The 20,942-nt window shown below is 41.8% G+C and overlaps 1 protein-coding gene across 1 annotated transcript; it reads left to right on the top strand.

Moving 5' to 3' along the window:
* Positions 1–14,299: 14,299 nt before the first annotated feature.
* LOC129546884 (secretoglobin family 2B member 2-like) lies at positions 14,300–16,426 on the top strand. The gene is made up of 3 exons (XM_055412286.2): positions 14,300–14,367; positions 14,871–15,052; positions 16,238–16,426. The coding sequence occupies exons 1-3, from the start codon at positions 14,301–14,303 to the stop codon at positions 16,337–16,339; spliced, it is 351 nt and encodes a 116-aa protein (XP_055268261.2). The 5' UTR covers position 14,300; the 3' UTR covers positions 16,340–16,426.
* The last annotated feature ends 4,516 nt before the right edge of the window (positions 16,427–20,942 follow it).

The following is a 20,942-nucleotide window of genomic DNA, read 5'->3' as shown; positions in this document are numbered from 1 at the left end:
ATCCATTTTGAGTTTATTTTTGTGTATGGTGTTAGAAAGTGTTCTAGTCTCATTCTTTTACAAGTGGTTGACCAGTTTTCCCAGCACCACTTGTTAAAGAGATTGTCTTTTCTCCATTGTATATTCTTGCCTCCTTTGTCGAAAATAAGGTGTCCATAGGTGCGTGGATTTATCTCTGGACTTTCTATTTTATCCCATTGATCTATATTTCTGTCTTTGTGCCAGTACCATACTGTCTTGATGACTGTGGCTTTGTAGTAGAGCCTGAAGTCAGGCAGGTTGATTCCCCCAGTTCCATTCTTCTTTCTCAAGATTGCTTTGACTAGTCGAGGTTTTATGTATTTCCATACAAATTGTGAAATTATTTGTTCTAGCTGTGTGAAAAATACCGTTGGTAGCTTGATAGGGATTTTATTGAATCTATAGATTGTGTTGGGTAGTACACTCATTTTCACTATATTTATTCTTCCGATCCATGAACATGGTATGTTTCTCCATCCATTTGTATCATCTTTGATTTCTTTCATCAGTGTTTTATAGTTTTCTGCATATAGGTCTTTTGTTTCTTTAGGTAGATTTATTCCTAAGTATTTTATTCATTTCATTGCAATGGTGATCGGGATTGTGTCCTTAATTTCTCTTTCTGTTTTCTCATTGTCAGTGAATAAGAATGCAAGGGATTTCTGTGTGTTGATTTTATATCCTGCAACTTTACTATATTCATTGATTAGCTCTATTAATTTTCTGGTGGAGTCTTTAGGGTTTTCTATGCAGAGGATCATGTCATTTGCAAACAGTGAGTGTTTTACTTCTTCTTTTCCAACCTGGATTCCTTTTATTTCTTTTTCTGCTCTGATTGCTATGACCAAAACTTCCAAAACTATGTTGAATATTAGTGGTGAGAGTGGGCACCCTTCTCTTGTTCCTGACTTTAGGGGAAATGCTTTCAATTTTTCACCATTGAGGATAATGTTTGCTGTGGGTTTGTCATATATAGCTTTTATTATGTTGAGGTATGCTCCTTCTATTCCCGCCTTCTGGAGGATTTTTATCATAAATGGATGTTGAATTTTGTCAAAGGCTTTCTCTGCATCTACTGAGATAATCATATGGCTTTTATTTTTCAATTTGTTAATGTGGTGTATTGTTGAGTTTTAAGCTAGCCTTTTCACTTTTCTCTTTCATCCTCTTCAAAAGGCTGTTTAGTTCCTCTTCACTTTCTGCCACTAGAGTGGTATCATCTGCATATCTGAGGTTGTTGATATTTCTCTTGGCAATATTGATTCCAGTTTGTGATTCATCCAGGCCAAAATTTCTCATGATGTACTCTGCATATTAATTAAATAAGCAGGGTGACAATATACAGCCTTGATGTACTCCTTTCCCAATTTTGAACTAGTCCATTGTTTCATGTCTGATTCTAACTGTTCCTTCTTGATCTGTATACACGTTTCTCAGGAGGCAGGTAAAGTGATCTTGATTTCTCATCTCTTTAAGGATTTTCCACACTTTATTGTGATCCACACAAAGGCTTTAGTCAATGCAGCAGAAGTTGATGTTTTTCTGGAATTTCCTTGCTTTTTCTATGATCCAGTGGATACTGGCAATTTGATCTCTGGTTCTTCTGCTTCTGATTCCAGAACATCTTGAAGTCCTCAGTTCATGTACTTCTGAAGCCTTTCATGAAGGATTTGGAACGTTACCTTGCTAGCATGTGAAATGAGCTCAATTCTATGGTAGTCTGAATATTCTTTGGCATTGCCCTTCTCCGAGATTGGAATGAAAACTGACCTTTTCCAGTCCTGTGGCCACTGATGAGTTTTCCAAATTTGCTGACATATTGAATGCAGCACTTTAACACCATCATCTTTTAGGATCTGAAATACCTCAGCTGAAATTCCATCACCTCCACTAGCTTTGTTTGCAGGTAATACATCCTACGACCTTCTTGACTTCAAACTCCAGGATGTTTGCCTCTAGGTGAGTGACCGCACCGTCATGGTCATCTGGGTCATTAAGACCTTTTATGTGTAATTCTTCTGTGTACTCTTGCCACCTCTTCTTAATATCTTCTGCTTCTGTAAGGTCCTTGCCATTTTTGTCCTTTATTGTGCCTATCTTTCATTAAATGTTCCCTTGGTATCTCCAATATTCATGAATAGATCTCTAGTCTTTCCAATTCTATTATTTTCCTCTTAATTATTTAAAATAGATAAATACTCCGAAGTGAGGTTGCTGGATCATATGAAAATTTTATTTTTCAATTTTTGTGGACCCTCAATACTGTGATCCATACTGACTGTGCCAGAATACATTCTCAATTTCTCAAAGTCAATGCCAGTACTTGTCTTTTTTTTTTTTTAATGGCCTTCACAATAAGTAGGAGGTAATATCTCAGTGTGGTAATATCTTTGTATTTTCCTGATAATTATTGATATTGAGCACCCTTTGTATACCTGTTGGGTTTCCATGGTGGCTCAGACTGTAAAGAATCTTCCTACAATGCAGGAGGCCTGGGTTCAATCCCTGGGTTGGGAAGACCCCCTGGAGAAGAGAATAGCAACCCACACCAGTATTCTTGCTTAGAGAATTTAATGGACAGAGGAGCCTGGCAAGCTACAGTTCATGGGGTCCCAAAAGTTGATGACTGAGCAACTTTCACTTTCACTCTTTGCCATTATTGTATTTTCTCTGGAGATTATCTGTTCAGATTCAATGCTCAGTTTTAATTGGGATATTTGTGTTTTTACATGGAGATGTAGGAATTCCTTCTGTATTTTGAATATTAACTTCATTTCAAATATGTGATTTGAAAATATTTTCCCTTTAGTGTTGATGATTTCCTTTGCTTTGTAGAAGCTTTTTCTTTACATCATTTTCACTTGTCTACTTTTGATTTTGTTGCCTTGCTTTGGGTGTAACATTCAAGAAATTATTGCCAAAACCCTGTCATATAGTTTCCCCCCATGTTTCCTTCTAGTAATAAAGTTTCAGGCATATGTTTCAGTCTGTAATCTATTTTGAATTGTTTTGTGTGTGTGGTGTAAGGTAAAAATCAAATTTTATTCTTTTTCACTTATATATCCAGTGGTTCTCAGCACCATGTATTGAAAATACCATCTTCTCCCATTGTGTATTCCTGGAACCCTTGTCCAAGATCAGTTGACTCTGTGTGTGTGTGTGTGTGTTTCCTTGGCTGTTTATTCTGATCCACCGGTCTATATGTCCAAATGTTGGTATTATACTGTCTTAATTACTGCAACTTTGTAATATGTTTTGAGATGAAGAGGTTTGGTGCCTCCAGCTTTGTTTTTTTTTTTCCCCTCAAGATTGTTTTGGCTATCCAGAGTCCTTGATGGTTGCATATGATTTTTAGGACCGTTTTTCTAGAACACCAAAAAATGCCTTGGAATTTAGATAGAGACTTAATTGACTGTTTATATCATTTTCCATGGTATGAATATCTTAACAATATTCATCTTTCAATCCATGAATGTTGGGTATTGTTCTACCTATGTGTCTTCTTAATGTTTTTCATTAATGTTTTGTAGTTTTCTGTGTATAAGTCTTTCCCCTCTGTGATTCAGTCTATTCTTAAGTATTTTATCTTTTCTTAATTTCCCTTTGAAGTTTTCATTGTTATTGCATGGAAATATAACTGTTGTGGTCCTCTGGGTAGAGCAATAAGGGACTAGGGCAAGCACTGGTGATTGCTAGTGCCAGGAGTGTGCACGTGCTCAGTTATGGAGCTGTAGGTGAATGCATAGGGGCAGTGTGTATGCATTGTGGGGAGGGTGGGCCCCGTGGAGGTTCTGGGTCTGATCTCAGGAGCAAGTTCAGTTGCTGAGGTCAGAGCTGGCGCCATGTACATGCTTGACTTCAGGACCAGGACTAACTTTGCAGCATCCATGATGGCTGTGCTGAGTTTCAAGGTGGCACTAACTGTCATGGTTCCTGTTTGGGAGGGTGGAGGGACTCAGCATCGGGAGTCTGAGACATAAAAACTTGTGGGACCATCTGTGCTGAGAGCTGTGGGCACATGCAGTAGTTGTGCTGGCTGTTGGTTTCCTCCACAGCTTTTCTCATTTTACTTTGCACTACTTTGTTGCTGCAACTTCTTCTTTTTTTTTTCATTACTTAAAAAAAAAATTTATTTACTTTAATTGGAGGATTTTTAAAAATGTAATTACTTTACATTATTGTGTTGGTTTTGCCATACATTGACGTAAATCTGCCCCGGATGTACATGTGTTCCCCATCTTGAACCCCCCTCCCCCCTCCCTCCCCATTCCATCCCTCTGGTTCATCCCAGTACACCAGCCCTGAGCATCCTGTATCTTTTTTTTTTCTAATTATTTATTTGCATTACAATAGTTTAATATGAACAATCAGAACTAATGAACAGTATAACAATATTTTACAACTGAAATAATTAAAATAAACTATAAAATTACTACATAAAACAGGTCTGATCTAGCTTATTTACTTTCTATAATCTCTTCAGTGCTGCAAAACCATTTATTTCTTTTTTTTTTCATGTTTTAATAAACACTTCGTCTTTTTGTATTTCTTTCTTTTTCATCACAATAATAGAAATATAACACCATGTATCACTGTAAAACACATTTCCACATAAATGCTGATAAGCACAAAATATTTTTCATCATTTACATTTTAACTATAATAATATATGGCAGGATTAAAGCTGCATCCATCATGTGTCTAACTAACCTTGCTGTAATGAATTTTTAAATGTAATGGTTTCTGTTGCAAAGTAAAATCGTACATAATGTCTAGTGACACAGTACGCTGGTGAATGGGTGGTTTTGGAAAATGGAAATGCAACTTCGTTTTTAATTAGATTAATAAACTTCACCACCTCCACCTCCACCTCCAGCCAGCTTCCCAACCCTCCCTCCCACCACCATTATTTATTTATTTATTTATTTTAAATGAAGCTTTTAATTAATGTTTGACAGAGCTGATTCAGGTTGAATAGACTAAATTTCTTTAAACAAACTTACTTATACTCCAGAGTCCTTTAAAAACTTAATAGCATTTATACATTGAAGGTATTTGATTTTCTTGTAACTAGCACTTCAAATGCAAAAAGCATTTGAAGCAACAAGCATTTGACCCAACAAGTAAAACTTTCTACAGTTCATAACTTTTATAAATAAAATAAATTAAATGTACAGTGAATAAGTTCTCTGAAATATTTCAATATTTCTGCAGGTTCAGTAACATCATAAAATACATATCAACTAAAATTCACAAATCTAAAAACCTGTTAGGCATTTTTAGGCGTTTTAAGTTGGAAATGAAGACCAATGTTACATCGTAATATGCCAGTTACAAATAGTACTTCAAATAGCAAATACTACAGTTTGTCCCAAACTTTAAAAACTATTCATGAACTCAACACTGAACTATTGATGGCTATGAGAATTGTTTCCTAGCCTTTTTGAAAATTTCAACCCATTTACGTTTAAGGTAATTATTGATAAGTATGATCCCATAGCCATTTTCTTTATTGCTTTGGGTTCAAGTTTATACACTCTTTCTGTGTTTCCTGTCTATAGAAGATCCTTTAGCATTTGTTGGAGAGCTGGTTTGGTGATGCTGAATTCCCTCAGCTTTTGCTTGTCTGTAAAGCTTTTGATTTCTCCTTCATATTTGAATGAGATCCTTGCTGGGTATAGTAATCTGGGCTGTAGGGTATTTTCTTTCATCACTTTAAGTATGTCTTGCCACTCCCTTCTCGCCTGAAGAGTTTCTGTTGAAAGATCAGCTGTTATCCTTATGGGAATCCCCTTATGTGTTATTTGCTGCTTTTTCCTTGCTGCTTTTAAGATTTGTTCTTTGTGTTTGATCTTTGTTAATTTGATTAATATGTGTCTTGGAGTATTTCGCCTTGGGTTTATCCTGTTGGGGACTCTCTGGGTTTCTTGGACTTGGGTGATTATTTCTTTCCCTATTTTAGGGAAGTTTTCAACTATTATCTCTTCAAGTATTCTCTCATGGTCTTTCTTTTTGTCTTCTTCTTCTGGGACTCCTATGATTTGAATGTTGGAGCGTTTAACATTGTCCCAGAGGGCTCTAATATTGTCCTCATTTCTTTTAATTCATTTTTCTTTTTTCCTCTCTGTTTCATTTATTTCTACAATTCTATCTTCTAGTTTGCTAATCCTGTCTTCTGCCTCTGTTATTCTATTGTTTGTTCCCTCCAGAGTGTTTCTTGCATTATTCATTGTATACTGACTCTTTTTTATTTCTTCTAAGTCCTTATTAAATCTTTCTTCCATCTTCTCAATCCTTTTCTCCAGGTTATTTATCTGTAACTCCATTTTGCTTTCAAGATTTTGAATCATTTTCACCATCAAAATTTGAAATTCTTTATCAGGTAAATTCCCTATATCTTCTTATTTTGTTTGTGTTGGTGGGCAATTATCTTGTTCCTTTACTTGCTGGGTATTTCTCTGCCTCTTCATCTTGCTTATATTGCTTTGCTTGGGGTGGCCTTTCCCTCTTCTTGCAGTTTGTGGAGTTCTCTTTATTATGTAGTTTCTTCGCTGTGTGTGGGGTTGGACGGGTGACTTGTCCGGGTTCCCTGGTTAGGGAAGCATGTGTCGGTGTTCTGGTGGGTGGAGCTGGATTTCTTCTCTCTCCTTTAGAAGACAATGGGCTGCTTTTCTGGGAGCCTGATGTTCTCTGCCAGTATTCAGAAGTTGTTTTGTGGCCTTTACTCCACGTTCAAATGTTCTTTTGATGAATTTGTGGGGGAGAAAGTGGTCTCGCCGTCTTATCCCTCCGCCATCTTGTTCCTTCCTCCCCAGAACACTGGATTCTTATATTCCACTTGGTCATGGAGTATCTCTTCCCAGCTGCTCCAGCAAGGTGCAGCCGCTGTACCTTACCTTGGACAAGGGGTATCTCCTCAAGGCTGCCCCTCCTGCTTTGAATGTGGATCAGCTCCTTTCGGCCCTCCAGTGCCCAAGCAGCCACCGCCTCCTGGACGTGGTACAGCTCCTCTCGGCCACCGCCCTAACCCTGGGCGCGGGGCAGCTCCTCTCAGCCACGATTCTGCACATGGTCAGTTGCGCTGGACCATCCTGTATCTTAAGTGGACCCCTGGGCTCTGCCAGAGCTGTTTCATTCACATCTGTCTGTCCAATTGTTATTTTCATTATGAGGGTAGAGAGTAGGATCTCCTACTAAATCATCTTGCTGACATTACTCTCTATATACATTTTAGAATCAGTTTGTCACTTTCTACAAACTTCCCACTGGCATATGAATCAGGATTTCATTGAAACTGAAGATCAATAGAATTGAAATCTTAGCAATATTAAGTCTTTCAATATAGAATCATGGTGTATGTCTCATTTATTTATGAATTTTATTTCTCTCAGAAATTAATGTCTTGTGTAGCTTTCACCATACAGGTCTTGCATGTATTTTATTAATTCTGTACCACAACATGTTTTTGGTGCTGTTCTGGATGATGAATGAAAGTGTTAGTCACTCAGTTGTTTCCAACTCTTTGTGACCCCATGGGCTGTGTACTCCACCAGAACCCTGTCTCCATAGACTTCTCTAGGCAAGAATAGTGGAGTGGGTAACCATTCCCTTCTCCAGGGGATCTTCCCGACCCAGGGATTGAACCTGGGTCTCCTACATTGCAGGCAGATTCTTTACCGTCTGAGCCACCAGGGAAACTCCATTATGCATGATATTGTACTTCAATTTCCAATTGTTTGTTTCCTGTATGTAAAATAATCTTGATTTTTATATATTGACTTTTATTTTGGAAATATATTCAACTCACTTATATGAATAATCATGTTTTTGTAGATTCATAGGATTTTCTCTGTATATTTTACTCCATATTTAATGTTTTCTCTGAAAGAAGAGAATTTGATTTCTTCTCTTCCAACTGTACTTTGTGTTTATTTTTTCTTGCCTTACTGTAGTTTTGAGAGCTTCCAGTCCAATGTTTAATAGAAATAGAAATCATAGGCCTCTTTGCCTTATCCTTAATCATAGGGGGAAAAACTCAGTCTCTTCTTTAAATGCAATGTTAGCGAAAGTCTGCCTTGTGAAGTAAGCCAGAAAGAAAAACACCAATACAGTGTACTAGCGCATATATATGGAATTTAGAAAGATGGTAACGATAACTCTGTATGCGAGACAGCAAAAAAGACACAGATGTATAGAATAGTCTTTTGGACTCTGTGGGAGAGGGTGAGGGTGGGATGATTTGGAAGAATGGGATTGAAACATGTATATTATCATATGTGAAACGAATCACCAGTCGAGGTTCGATGCATGATATAGGATGCTCAGGGCTGGTGCGCTGGGATGGCCCGGAAGGATGGGATGGGAAGGGAGGTGGGGGGGGGGTTCAGGATGGGGAACACATGTACACCTGGGGCAGATTCATGTCAATGTATGGCAAAACCAATACAATATTGTAAAATAATTAACCTCCAATTAAAACAAATAAATTAAAAAAAACTGGAAAGAAAAGAATCTGCAGATTTATAGCAGTTTATCTTGGGAAAGAGTACAATACCTTCAAGTGTGGACTTTACCAAGCACTCATGTACATGAAGAAATAAAACAACAGTGCTGAAGTAAAAGACACTTTACTGACAGCTGAGAATATCAATTCAAAATGAGCCATGAAAGAGAAACAAAATGAAGGTATATTTTAAAGTTCTTAGGTAAGTTGGATTATTATTTCAAAAGCCTCCAAGAATTCCTAGCAAGTTTTAAAACTGTTCATTCTTGGTGACTCAGATGCAAAAGAAATGGCTATTCTTGAATAATAGCTGTTTGAACTTCTTATACTTTTATGAAAAATAAGATTATGCATAATTTTTTTTTTGCTATTGAAATTATTCTGCTAGTTGTTACTCTCACTGTTGTAGTGTGCAGTCCTAACTGGCTGAAGAATTTTATTCAGGCTTCCACATAATATTGAGCAGAGTTCCCTGCGCTTATGCAGCTGGACCTTTTTGGTTATCCATTCTAAATATAGTAGGGTGCACCTGTCCATTCCAAACTTCTAATATCTTTTCCCCCTATCCTTACTCCCAGCAATAGTAGTTTGTTCTTTAAATCTGTGAGTCTCTCTAAATCTGTGAGTTTCTGTTTTGTAAATAAGGTCATTTGTATCATGTCTTTTCAGATTCCTCATATAAGACAAGTTATGTTTCTGTTACTCTAAGTTATATCACTCAGTATGACAGTCTCTAGGTCCATCCATTTTCTGCAGCCTCTTTCTACTAATAAGTGTCTCTGTACTGTTTCCACTACTTCCTTTCCTTTTCCACTTGAGGAAAAGCCAGGCCCCTTCTAGGCCACAATCTCTGGGCCAGTTGTACAACCACGCCTGCACTGCTGCTGCCTCTGTGAACTTATCCCTGCCTTTCTCTCCTCCCTCAGTGCCTCCTGTCTGCTTCTTGACTTGACCAAGTGTGCTCCTGCAGCAGGGACTCTGAACATGGAGCCCTCCAAGTCTGGAAGGTTCTTCCTCCAGTGGCTGCATGATTCATTCCCTCATCCTCAGGTGTCTTCAGGTATCACATGGCAGATTTCCCCAGACTCTTGAGAACTGCTGTCAAAGTGTTCTGCCTCCATCCTCCCCCCAAGGCCCTCTGTCTTCTCCCCCTGCTTCATCTTCGCCCAGAGCGCCTCTTCCCGTGGGGTCACTGTCTTTCACTCCCTCTTAGGTGATGAGGAGCTGCAGGAGAGCGAGAGCTTGCTGTGTGCTGCTGCATCCCCAGGACTAGGAGAGGGCCCAGCATTCGGTAGATGTTGCACAATGTTTGTTAGAATAATGGCAGGAATATTCCATTTCTCTGGAGTCAATAAACAAGAATATTTTTAGTTCTATTTACTATAGATGTGCTTATGAATATTGCCTGGGGTTAAATAAATAAGGTAAACATTTCAGAATCAAGTAGCTTCTGGCTGGAGGCAACTGGCTGTTCTTTCTCTGAGTCACCTTCAGGTTTATGGAAGACATGATCTGAAGTTGAGACACAAGGTGTGACCACAGTCAGAACTCTATGCCAAACAGGATTCACATCCGGTAACTGCTCCTGGCAAAGAGGCACCGAGTACTGAGCTGCAGTGTCAGCTGGCCTCTGTGGAGCCCTTCCTTGCCATGGCTCCTGTTGCCTGGGGGCCACTGCCCTGAAGGTCACCCCACGAGGGCTCAGGTGGATGCAGATGTGTCTCAGAGGGTCCTGGACAGGAAGGTGAACACCACAAGGCCCAGGCTGCACATGCTGGCTCTTTGTCTTTGGTGGCAGGACGTCTGTGTGGTGGGAGCCCTGTCTGTATCCCATGCCTCTTGTCCTTCAAAAGACACTGCCCACAATGCCCTCTGCAGCTCTGTGAGGAGACAAGTCAGGGCTTGGAGTGCTGAGTTACAGGTAGCTTCTAGGGATTCAGCACAGTGCCCTTCCAAGGGTGCCACAGGATCCTCTGAGACGTCCCCAGATTGTGGGGACATTTGGTGACTTCAGGGTGAAGACTTGGTCAGAGTCAATGGAATACAGCACATGTATCCCTTTCCTCCCCGGAGAGGGCAATGGCACCCCACTCCAGTACTCTTGCCTGGAAATCCCATGGATGGAGGAGCCTGGTGGGCTACAGTCCATGGGGTCGCTAAGAGTCGGACACGACTGAGCGACTTCACTTGCACACATTGGAGAAGGAAATGGCAACCCACTCCACTGTTCTTGCCTGGAGAATCCCAGGGACAGTGGAGCCTGGTGGGCTGCCGTCTATGGGGTTGCACAGAGTCAGACACGACTGAAGTGATTTAGCAGCAGCAGCAGCAGCAGCCCTTTCCTAATGCAAGTTGTTTTTTTAAATGTATTTTTAATTGGAAGATAGTTACTTTACAATATTATGTTGGCTTTTGCATACAAGATGATTCAGCTGTAAGCATACATATGTCTCTTGCCTCTTGAACCTCCCCCCATGTCCCACCCAATTACACTCCTGGTTTTTCCAGTGTTCATGTATGGATGTGAGAGTTGGACTGTGAAGAAAGCTGAGCACTGAAGAATTGATGCTTTTGAACTGTGGTGTTGGAGAAGACTCTTGAGAGTCCCTTGGACTGCAAGGAGATCCAACCAGTCCATCCTAAAGGAGACCAGTCCTGGGTGTTCATTGGAAGGACTGATGCTGAGGCTGAAACTCCAATACTTTGGCCACCTCAAGTGAAGAGTTGACTCATTGGAAAAAACCCTGATGCTGGGAGGGATTGGGGGCAGGAAAAGAAGGGGGTGACAGAGAATGAGATGGCTGGATGGCATCACCGACTCGATGTGCATGAATTTGGGTAAACTCCAGGAGTTGGTGATGGACAGGGAGGCCTGGCATGCTGCGATTCATGGGGTCACAAAAAGTCGGACACTACTGAGCACTGAACTGAACTGAACTGAACTGAAGTTGTCATAGAGTACCACGTTGAACTCCTTGTGTCAAGTTGTTTTTCAATAAAATTTTACTTCAGAGTAATTTTAGATTAATGGAAGAGTTGAAAATAATTGTCAAAACTGATAAGCAACTTTGGAGCAGTACTTCTAATTTAACCTCACATATTATTTTTTATTTAACCAGGTTGTCCATTAGATGCTTTTGGATTTCAGAATTCAACCACAACCTACACACACTGCAATAACTGTCATGTGTCTCCAGTGTCCTCTGCTCTGTGGAGTCACTCATTCTCTCCTTGTAATAGCTTATGCATATGGTGTTTGGTGCTGAGTTCGTGGTCTCTGAAGGAGAAGATTTGACTCCAGGACCAAAGACAGTTTCAGTAACTCAAAGCTTTGTGCAGCAAAGATTTTTATTTAAATGACAGGCCAGAGAAAGCTTAAGACATGGACATCAGAAGCGGGTAGAAAGAGTACCCACCTTCACTAATTTAAGCATGGCATTATATATTTCTCAACTGGCTGGTGAGAACAGATAGAATACCTCAAGGTTGTAAGAGTTCCACCAGACCCTTTCTGAAGACATACATCCTGAGATAACTTCAGCACAAGATTGGTCAGAGAGCACAGGTCATGCCAGGGAGAATGGTTCCATACAACTTCTCTGGGTGAGATATACTGTTGCTGTGTAGTCAGGGGTACAAGTCTTGAGTAACATGTTCCCAGACAAGATTTGTTAGAATCATAATCTTTAACATAGAGGGTAAGAAGAACATTTCCATGATCATAGGTTCTGGACCTAAAGAAAGGCCAGTTCTTGGGTAAGATACATTGTTGCATAAGGCTTAAGGAAAGCATGAGGGAGAATGTTCACCTCCTCCTTAAATGGCCCTGAACTGCCTAAGCTTTAACTCTTAGGGGTCTGTCATGGCCTTGGCCATCCCAGGAGGACTGGCTAGGGATGGTAGAAGGACCTCAAATCTGAATTTGTCTGCTGTTGTATAGCAGACAAATATAGAGTGGAGGAGAAAACAGCAGCTCACTCCAGTACACTTGCCTGGAGAAGCCTATGGGCAGAGGAGCCTCACATGCTACAGTCCATGGGGTCACAAAGAGTGGGACACGACTGAAGCAACTGAGCATAGCAGAGAGTGGGGTTTAGACTTTGGGATTTGAGGAAGACACCGCAGAGGTGAAACGCCCTTCCTGTCCCCTTATATCAGGGTACATGTGACAGCTGTGTGTCTTACCACTGGGTGTGTCAGCTTTGACTATTGGTTAACACTGTATTTCTTAGACCTGCACTGTTTTCCCCTTCTCCTCCCCTCTTCTTTTCTTTGGAGATGAGTTACTAAGTCTAGCCCACGCTCAGCGAGTGCAGGGCAGTATGTTCCCCATCCTTGAGGGGATAATCTAACTCTGTTATTAGGGATGTTTCAGTAAGGAATGATAGTCTCTTCACCCACATTATTTTAGTTTAGTTTTGTTTAAATAGGCTAAGTCTTTGTTGTGGCATGTGGACCTTCTCTTTGCAGAGCATGTTCTCTCTAGTTGCAGCAGGAGGGTTTTTAGTTCCCCCAGGGCATGTGGGAGCTTAGTTCCCTGACCAGGGGTTGAACCAATTACTGCTGCATTGGAGGGCAGATTCTTAACCACTTGACCACCAGGGACGTCCTCATTTATTTACTTAATCATTTGTTTGTATCAGTATGGACTCAAACATATTACTTTATACTTTGGATATCATACAATACTCTGTTATATATTTTGTTTGTCAGACTGTTTCCACTTTGGCCATTGGGAGCGTCTCACACTTCCTTTTACAGTTTCAAGGTCCATGTCATCTGTTTGTGCAAACAAATTGCTCTCCTAATGTGGAAGTTTGATTTTGACACTGAGAGAGTTTTCACATGTGGAATGCCACCTCTGATGGACCCAGCCCTCTGGGCCTTAGAACTGCTGTCCTCAGTGTCCTGTAGGGCTGTGGGCCTCAGAGTCTCTGATGCATGAGACAAACCACACAACCTCACAGCTGCTCATTGACATTTCTGGGTAGACTGTGCAGTGCTAGTACCTCTTGAGACCAGGTTCACTGTTGGAAGAGGGTAAGACAATCAGAAAGGACAAGTCTGGACTACTGGGGGTCCAGAATGCTTCCAAGTACTTGCTTCCTTAAGTGTTTGAGAAAAGTTGGCGGCATAATCTGAAATTATCAGAATTATCAGTGTCGGAGAAAATCCACCTGGCCCAGGTCCTATGAGTTCCTTCTTGGGAATGATTTGGAAGCCAAGGCTGCTGTCCAGCAGTGCTCAGGGCCCTGTCTAGGGACTGCAAATGTTAATATGTTTGAAGATGCAAAAAAACCCAGCTCCCCATTCTTATCACCAGGACTTGAACTTGGGAATAAAGGAAGGATTCTGGATGACGTTTTATCTACCTGAGAGTGGTGTAGACCTGTCCTTGGCCCTCCTGTGATTCCATCTGCTCAGTTTGGGAGATTGTTGCCTCAGAGCCAGGATAGGTTGGGGGAAGGATGACCAGGAAAACAGGTGATGGTTGGGGCTGGGACAACAGAGCATTTGTCTCCAAATGGAGTCACTTAGAAATGTCAGCTCCACTTGATCTTTGGCAAAGATGCTACCACAAGTTCTCCCTGAGCACTGTTCTCAGAGTAGGATGGTCTTCCACAGTAAACACCCCAAGGGCCAAAGGAGACACTTGTGCCAGGTTACTGGCCACTGGCCTGTGGTCCTGGGGGGATGTGGGCTGGGCTTGGGGAGCTAGTGGTGTATAAAGCATCAGAAACCCTGCCCTGAGCAGCGCACTCCAGCTGCCACCATGATGAAGGGAGCACTGCTTGTGCTGGCCCTGCTGGTGACTAGAGAGCTGAACTTCAAGACGAATGAGGGTAGGAAGGAGGGTCCAGATAGTCCTCCTGGTCCTTGCCCCATGCCGTCTCACTGCATCCTCCACAGTCCTGTCCTAGCTGCTTCTAAGGGCAGATCTGAGGGCAGGTGGCAGATCAGTGTCCAGGAGTCCTGCACAAACTCCCTGGTACTTTCGGTCTTTAATGGAGAGGGTGGTGTGGAGCTGGAAGGGTCATTAGCTGTGCAAACCCTAGGGGATAGTTTGTTGGGGATAGTGGTGCTCATTGGGAGGGAGGAAGAAGGCTGATATGCCTGGGAATGGTGGTCAAGGCCAGAGGGGTCTCCAGGCCTCACCCTTCTTGCTGCTCCCTCTGCTGGGAGGTGTTCAGTCTGGGATATTAGCAGTCCTGAGAGAGGTCAGGTCTCTGTGGGAGGTGAGTCTGGAAGTTTTGGATGTGTGAGTTTCTATCAAGTGGTGGAAACAGGAACCTCCTACTCTGGTTATTCTTTTGACAAGATGTTGTATTTTTTGTCTTTCCTTCAGTGGAAGCCTGCCCTTCATTTTATGCTGTGCTTTCTGCGCTGTTAGTTGGAAGCAAAACATTGTTGAACTCCACGCTCAGTTTGGTTGAGGCTACTGATGAGGAAAAGGCAGGCTTTGGAAAAATGCAAGATTGCTTCAACAAGGAGGGTTTTAATGCCAAGCTGCACATTGCACAAATTGTGGTAATTTACTCTCCTGACCCCCCACTCTTCCCTGCCCACTCACATGCATAGTGTGGTATCCCACATGGGAACAGATCATGCAGTCCTGGGATATGTGACAGACAAGAGCTACAAACAAAGAAGCACTAAACCCTTTCTCCACCCTGCAACACCTGTAATATGCAAGGGCAGTCCATTTGCACATCCAGCCTCTGTTGTTGCTGAATATGCCCACAGCATGCGAATCAACTCACACACAGAATAGGGTTGTGAGGCCAAGTGTGGTGAGACAGGTGATTTTTTTTTTTTCCTCTGTGAATGGAACTAGCATTGGAGGAGCAGAATTTTAATGCTTGGCAGGAAAGGAAGCATTCAACTCACACACATGTAGGAGTTGTGTCAGTTCTACTTTAGGAATATTGAAAAGGAGTCCCTGGCTTTAGAGTCTCTTTCTAGCAAGGAACTCCCTGGCTTTGTTAGTTTTCATCACCTCCTCTTGTTCCCACTCTGTGGACCATTGCTCTGACTCAAAGCCCCATTTCCACTGACATGGTCTCTGTGTTTACAAAGCCTGATTTTCCACTCTGGTGTTTTGGTGCCTGAGGCTCCTGAGGAGGCTTCTAGGTACCACCTGTGACTGCTCACCTGGGCTATCAGTGTATCTCCCGAAGAACCATCTTTCCTTTATAGTTCCTGTCAAACAATACTGGAGATTTTGGATAGTCTGTATCAATACATTTTCCTCAAATTGTTGATTGCTCAAAACGAGATGTTTTCTATGAGCAGAGTTTCATGCATTAATAGGTACACACAGAGCACATGAGTTTGTTTATGACTCCTGCATGCACATTAGTCCACCTAGCACACCTGAAAGAAGAGGCTTAGGTGTAGGAGGTGTGACCCAAACCCAGGCTCCAGCACCTTGCTCTGCCTTCAGGAATAGTCCTGCCTGTGCCCTATTGACCCTTGTCTTCTTCCCTCCCGGCGTGGCTAGTGGCTAGTCTCCCTCCTGACACCTGTGCCTGTGCTGTTAGGGAGCCATCCTCCCCTTGGTGCCTGATGGCAGCCCCCTTCCAGTGGTGGGTCTGTGCAAGGAGGTTCTTCTGGGGAGGGGTCTGAATCCTGGAGGGTGAGGTGATTCTTGGGAGACAGGAGAGCCCTGCTGTGGGCTCAGGTGTTGTCCCTCTTCTGCTTACTCCCTCCCAGGGTTCTATCATCTCCGACAATGATTGCAATGGCTATCATGTATCCTCGGTGCTGAACAGTGTTTTTGTAACAATTCTCAATGTGGTCTCTTTGGTAAAATAGTCTTTGCCAGTGATGTTTGGTCTGCGCTCCATGTGCTGCCCTGTTCTTCTCATCTGAAGCTGGAATTCTGACACCTGTCCCTCCTATGTGGTCTCTATCAGGCTTACTCTAATAAAATCACTGCAGCATTGCTCAGTGCCCAATGTCTGTCTGTTTTGGGGAGGACATGAAGCAGGAGGTCTTGGGTGATGGTGAGAAGTGACCCATGTGGTCACTGTGGGGAGCATGGGAACTGGGATCAGACAGAGCGAGGTAAACCTAGGCCCTGTCCAGACAAACTGTGGAACCACGGGCAGGTTTATTGTAACTTTCTCAAGTCATTCTGTCATCTGCTAAATAGGGGTTGTGTATGAAGATTAAGCAAAAGAAGATATAAGTAACCCTTGCCATCACCAGCCTGGAAGGATAAAGTTGTTGTTTGTGGCCACAGCTAGCATATCTCACTCTGGCCTTTAACATGTTTGCAGAGCCTCCATTCCTTTAAGTGTACTTTCAGTTATTGATGAGTGACTCAGGAGATGCCTTGAGCAAGCTTGTAACAGGTCCCCTCTTCCTCCCAGTGGCACTCACCATTTTCTAATTGTTAGGTGGGTGACTTTTGAGGAGCCAGACCTTTTGTTTTCAGGGACACTTAGTACCACTGTTGTTCCTGGGTTCTGCCATGGGGACCAGGACCCTCAGGAAGTGTTGGACCAGGAGGAAGGGAGTGGATGGAAGAAGCTACCCCAGCAGGAATGTTGTTTCTGTGGAAACACCTCATGCTGTGAAGTGTGAATTACAAGATATGCCACATGAGCGAGTGTCCTGAATGCCCCAGCCTAGTTCTAAGAGCATGAAATAGGTAGCTGCATTACCAGTAGGACATTTGTGAAGGTACAAGGAAAGGACTAGGTTTTATCCTAGGGTCTAGGCCTTTGTCAGATTACTTTTAGCATGACCCACAAAAAGAGTGACACTACTGGTAAAATGTCTCTACCTTCTGACCAAGCAGGTGAAATCAGGTCACATTCTAGGAGCTGATGGTTGGACCTGGGGTAAGCAGTAAGGGCCTTGAGTCCTGGCTCTTCTTTGACCTGCTACCTGAATTTAGGCCTTTAAATTCACTTTCACTCTTTCTACAACTTAAATGCTGGAGAGGGTGCGGAGAAAAAGGAACCCTCTTACACTGTTGGTGGGAATGCAAACTAGTACAACCACTATGGAGAACAGTGTGGAGATTCCTTAAAAAACTGGAAATAGAGCTGCCATACGACCCAGCAATCGCACTCCTGGGCATACACACTGACGAAACCAGAATTGAAAGAGACACGTGTACTCCAATGTTCATCACAGCACTGTTTATAATGGCCAGGACATGGAAGCAACCTAGATGTCCGTCTGCAGGTGAATGGATAAGAAAGCTACGGTACATATACACAATGGAGTATTACTCAGCAATTAAAAAGAATACATTTGAATCAGTTCTAATGAGGTGGATGAAACTGGAGCCTATTATACAGAATGAAGTAAGCCAGAAAGAAAAACACCAATACAGTATATTAACACGTATATATGGAATTTGGAAAGATGATAACAATAACCCTGTATACGAGACAGCAAAAGAGACACAGATGTATAGAACAGTCTTTTGGACTCCGTGGGAGAGGGCAAGGGTGGGATGATTTGGGAGAATGGCATTGAAACATGTATATTATCATATGTGAAATGAATCGCCAGTTCAAGTTTGATGCATGATACAGGATGCTCAGAGCTGGTGTACTGGGATGAATCAGAGGGATGGGATGGGGAGGGAGGTGGGAGGGCGGTTCAAGATGGGGAACACATGTACACCCGGGGCAGATTCATGTCAATGTATGGCAAAACCAATACAATAATGTAAAGTAATTAGCCTCCAATTAAAATAAATAAATTTTAAAAAAAATAATAATTAAACAAAAGAAAAAAAGTGTTATTGCATGGCAAAATATACCGTGTATACCTTTTCAGGACATCAGTCAAATGTTATTTCATTGTTGTTTTCTTATTATTTTTATGTTTGGTGTTTCTGGGTCTTCATTATTGTATGGGCATTTCTCTAGTTGTGGTGAGTGGGCTTCTCATTGCCATGGCTTCTCTTGTGCCAGAGCACAGATTCCAGGCCTGTGGACTTCAGTAGTTGCAGCACATGGGCTCAGTAGTTAGGGCTCCTGAAATCTAGAGCATAGGCTCGGTAGCTGTGGCGCACAGGTTTTGTTGTTCCACGACACATAGGATCTTCTGGGACCAGGGATAGATCGAACCATGTCTCCTGTATTGGCAGGTGGATTCTTTACCACAGAGTCACCAAGGAAGCCCCTCATTGATGAGTTTGTCAATTCTGTTTAAATTATAACAAGCCTACCCCTTCCTCTGTCCTCTATCGCCCATCTTCTTTCCCTGATTTCTTTTCTAATGTGCTATGTATTTACCAGGTGTAGGGGAAGAGAAAATTAGATAAGATGGCATGGTCAGGCTCTCTCGCCCCACACCCTCTTACTCTTGCCCCACGTTTTGTAAACAATGATCCTGAAACAGCTACTGCGCATGTACATCACAAGGTACTCAGTTGACCAGGGCTACTTTTGTTCTGTAAGCGTATATAAACTTCACCTGAAAAAGCTCTGGAGGTTGTGTTGTGTTATGTCCACTTTGTGGCTACTTTAGGTGGTGGTGAGGCTGCCTTGTGGCTGTGTCCACGGGGTGCACGAGAGGAGAGAATACAGCATGTCTGCTGCTGCTATGGCTGTCAGTGCCAGCCCAGAGAGAATAAACATGTCTGCAGATCATACAGCTCTTCAAGTTTTCTTCCAGCTTCCCCACTCATGCCTTGCCTAGCCTGGGTTCAACGAACAGTGTGCACAGCAAGGTACAGACCAGCAAGATGCCAGGCTTTCTTGTTTGTTATGTTTCAACCAGCATCAGGCATAAACTGCATAGGTAAAGAAATTCTAGTCGTTAAAGAAATATTCTCCATTTGGAGATTATCTGTCATCTGTCTTTCTATCTATGTATTACCCTTTCTTTACTAAGCGAAATTCCAGAATGTTCTTTGCTTACTCCAGTGTGAAATATATAATTAAAACAATGCCTTTCCCATGCTGATAGTCAATGGAATATCCCAAGACAGTAAGACCAAAAAAAAAAAAAAAAAATTATTGACTCTGGGCAGGTGGTGGATTTATCCTTCCACCTGAAATAAGTAAACCTGGAGAAAATATAGGGAAGAATGATGTCCAGAAATTGAACTTCTGTTAGCACAGGAGAGTGGTCTCTGAGAGAAGGGGAAAAAGTTGCGCTCTATGATTGTCCCCCCTTTACTGCCTGGACAGATTGCCCTGCAGGAGGCAGGAGTTCAAGGAGAGAAAAGAGCAGTTTCTCTGAGTCCATGAGAGTTACGAGTCCAATACGGTCAGTGTCGTGACATTTTGGGAGATAATACTGAAGAGGAGAGAGTTGCACAGAAATAGAACTCCTGGGTTCTGCAACACGTCTCCACCGTATTCACTGAATACTGCCCGATGTGTTCATGTGAGAAAACTGCCCAAATGTAGGAAATAACAACCTGAAAGAAGCAGAAGAAATAACACCAAGAATTTATACAAGTCTGAAAATAATTTGTACTTCTAACAGCCTCTCTTGTAGGGATACCATGGTTATTCATGGAATGTCAAGTCGTTTATTCAGGAAGGTTTCTTGGCAGTGGTATAAAATTTACCTTTAATATGGATGCTTTTGTGTCATCTTAACAATGCTTAAATGGCTTCCCTTGTGTCTCAGTGGGAAAGAACCCACCTGCTAATGCAGGAGACATGGGTTCGATCCCAGGTTGGGAAGATACCCTGGAGAGGGAAATAATAATGACTTCAGTATTCTTGTCTTGGACATCCCTGGACAGAGAAGCTTGGCAGGCTATACAGTCCATGGAGTCACAAGAGTCAGACATGACTTCATGACTGAAAACAGAAACAACAATACTTAAAAGAAGCTGCAAATGGATCAAGATATTTAAAAATAAAAGAAATATGGCTGATAAATATCTATAGAACTATAGAGGTACCTAGCACCTAAAAGTTTAAATTTTAGAATATTTGAAATCCGAAAAGTAAGTAGCAGGCATATAAAGCAGCAGAAAATATGAACTTTTATCAGAAATAATCAATATAAATAAACCATCAAAATAAACAGTTGAAGAATAACATCAATATAAACAATTGAAGAAGAAATCAATAGAAACAAACGCAGCATATTAGATGAAATATTAAAAGTTATTAAAAATTGTATTTCAAATGTTTAAGAAGGGAGCGAACCACTTGGGCATGTAAGCTAGAAGCATAGATACATTTTTTAAAAACTCAAACTTGAATAGATTAAAAAAAAATTCCAGTAAATGGAGTTAACAATGGATTAGGCACTGTAAGAGAAAATGTTAATGACTTTGAAATAGACAATGAAAGAAACTATAAAAATTAAAAACAGAAACTGTTTAAAAATGATAAGTAGATCAATGAATTGTGAGACAAATCTGTGGGAGGGGAAATGCATGATTAATTGGAATCTCTTAGGGATGATGGCTACAAACTTCCCA

The sequence above is a fragment of the Moschus berezovskii genome, chromosome 22, assembly GCF_049115385.1.
Source record: "Moschus berezovskii isolate FMDL1 chromosome 22, NW_MosBer_1.0, whole genome shotgun sequence".
Lineage (NCBI taxonomy): Eukaryota > Metazoa > Chordata > Mammalia > Artiodactyla > Moschidae > Moschus > Moschus berezovskii.
The sequence above is the reverse complement of the archived record's forward strand: the minus strand, read 5'-3'. Positions and strand labels throughout refer to the sequence as shown.

Excerpts from the sequence above, each read along its gene's own strand:
- LOC129546884 (XM_055412286.2), top strand. The coding sequence starts at position 14,301 with ATGAAGGGAGCACTGCTTGTGCTGGCCCTGCTGGTGACTAGAGAGCTG. Across the intron at positions 14,368-14,870 it reads GAACTTCAAGACGAATGAGG|TGGAAGCCTGCCCTTCATTT; the intron begins GTAGGAAGGAGG and ends TCTTTCCTTCAG. Across the intron at positions 15,053-16,237 it reads TGCACATTGCACAAATTGTG|GGTTCTATCATCTCCGACAA; the intron begins GTAATTTACTCT and ends ACTCCCTCCCAG.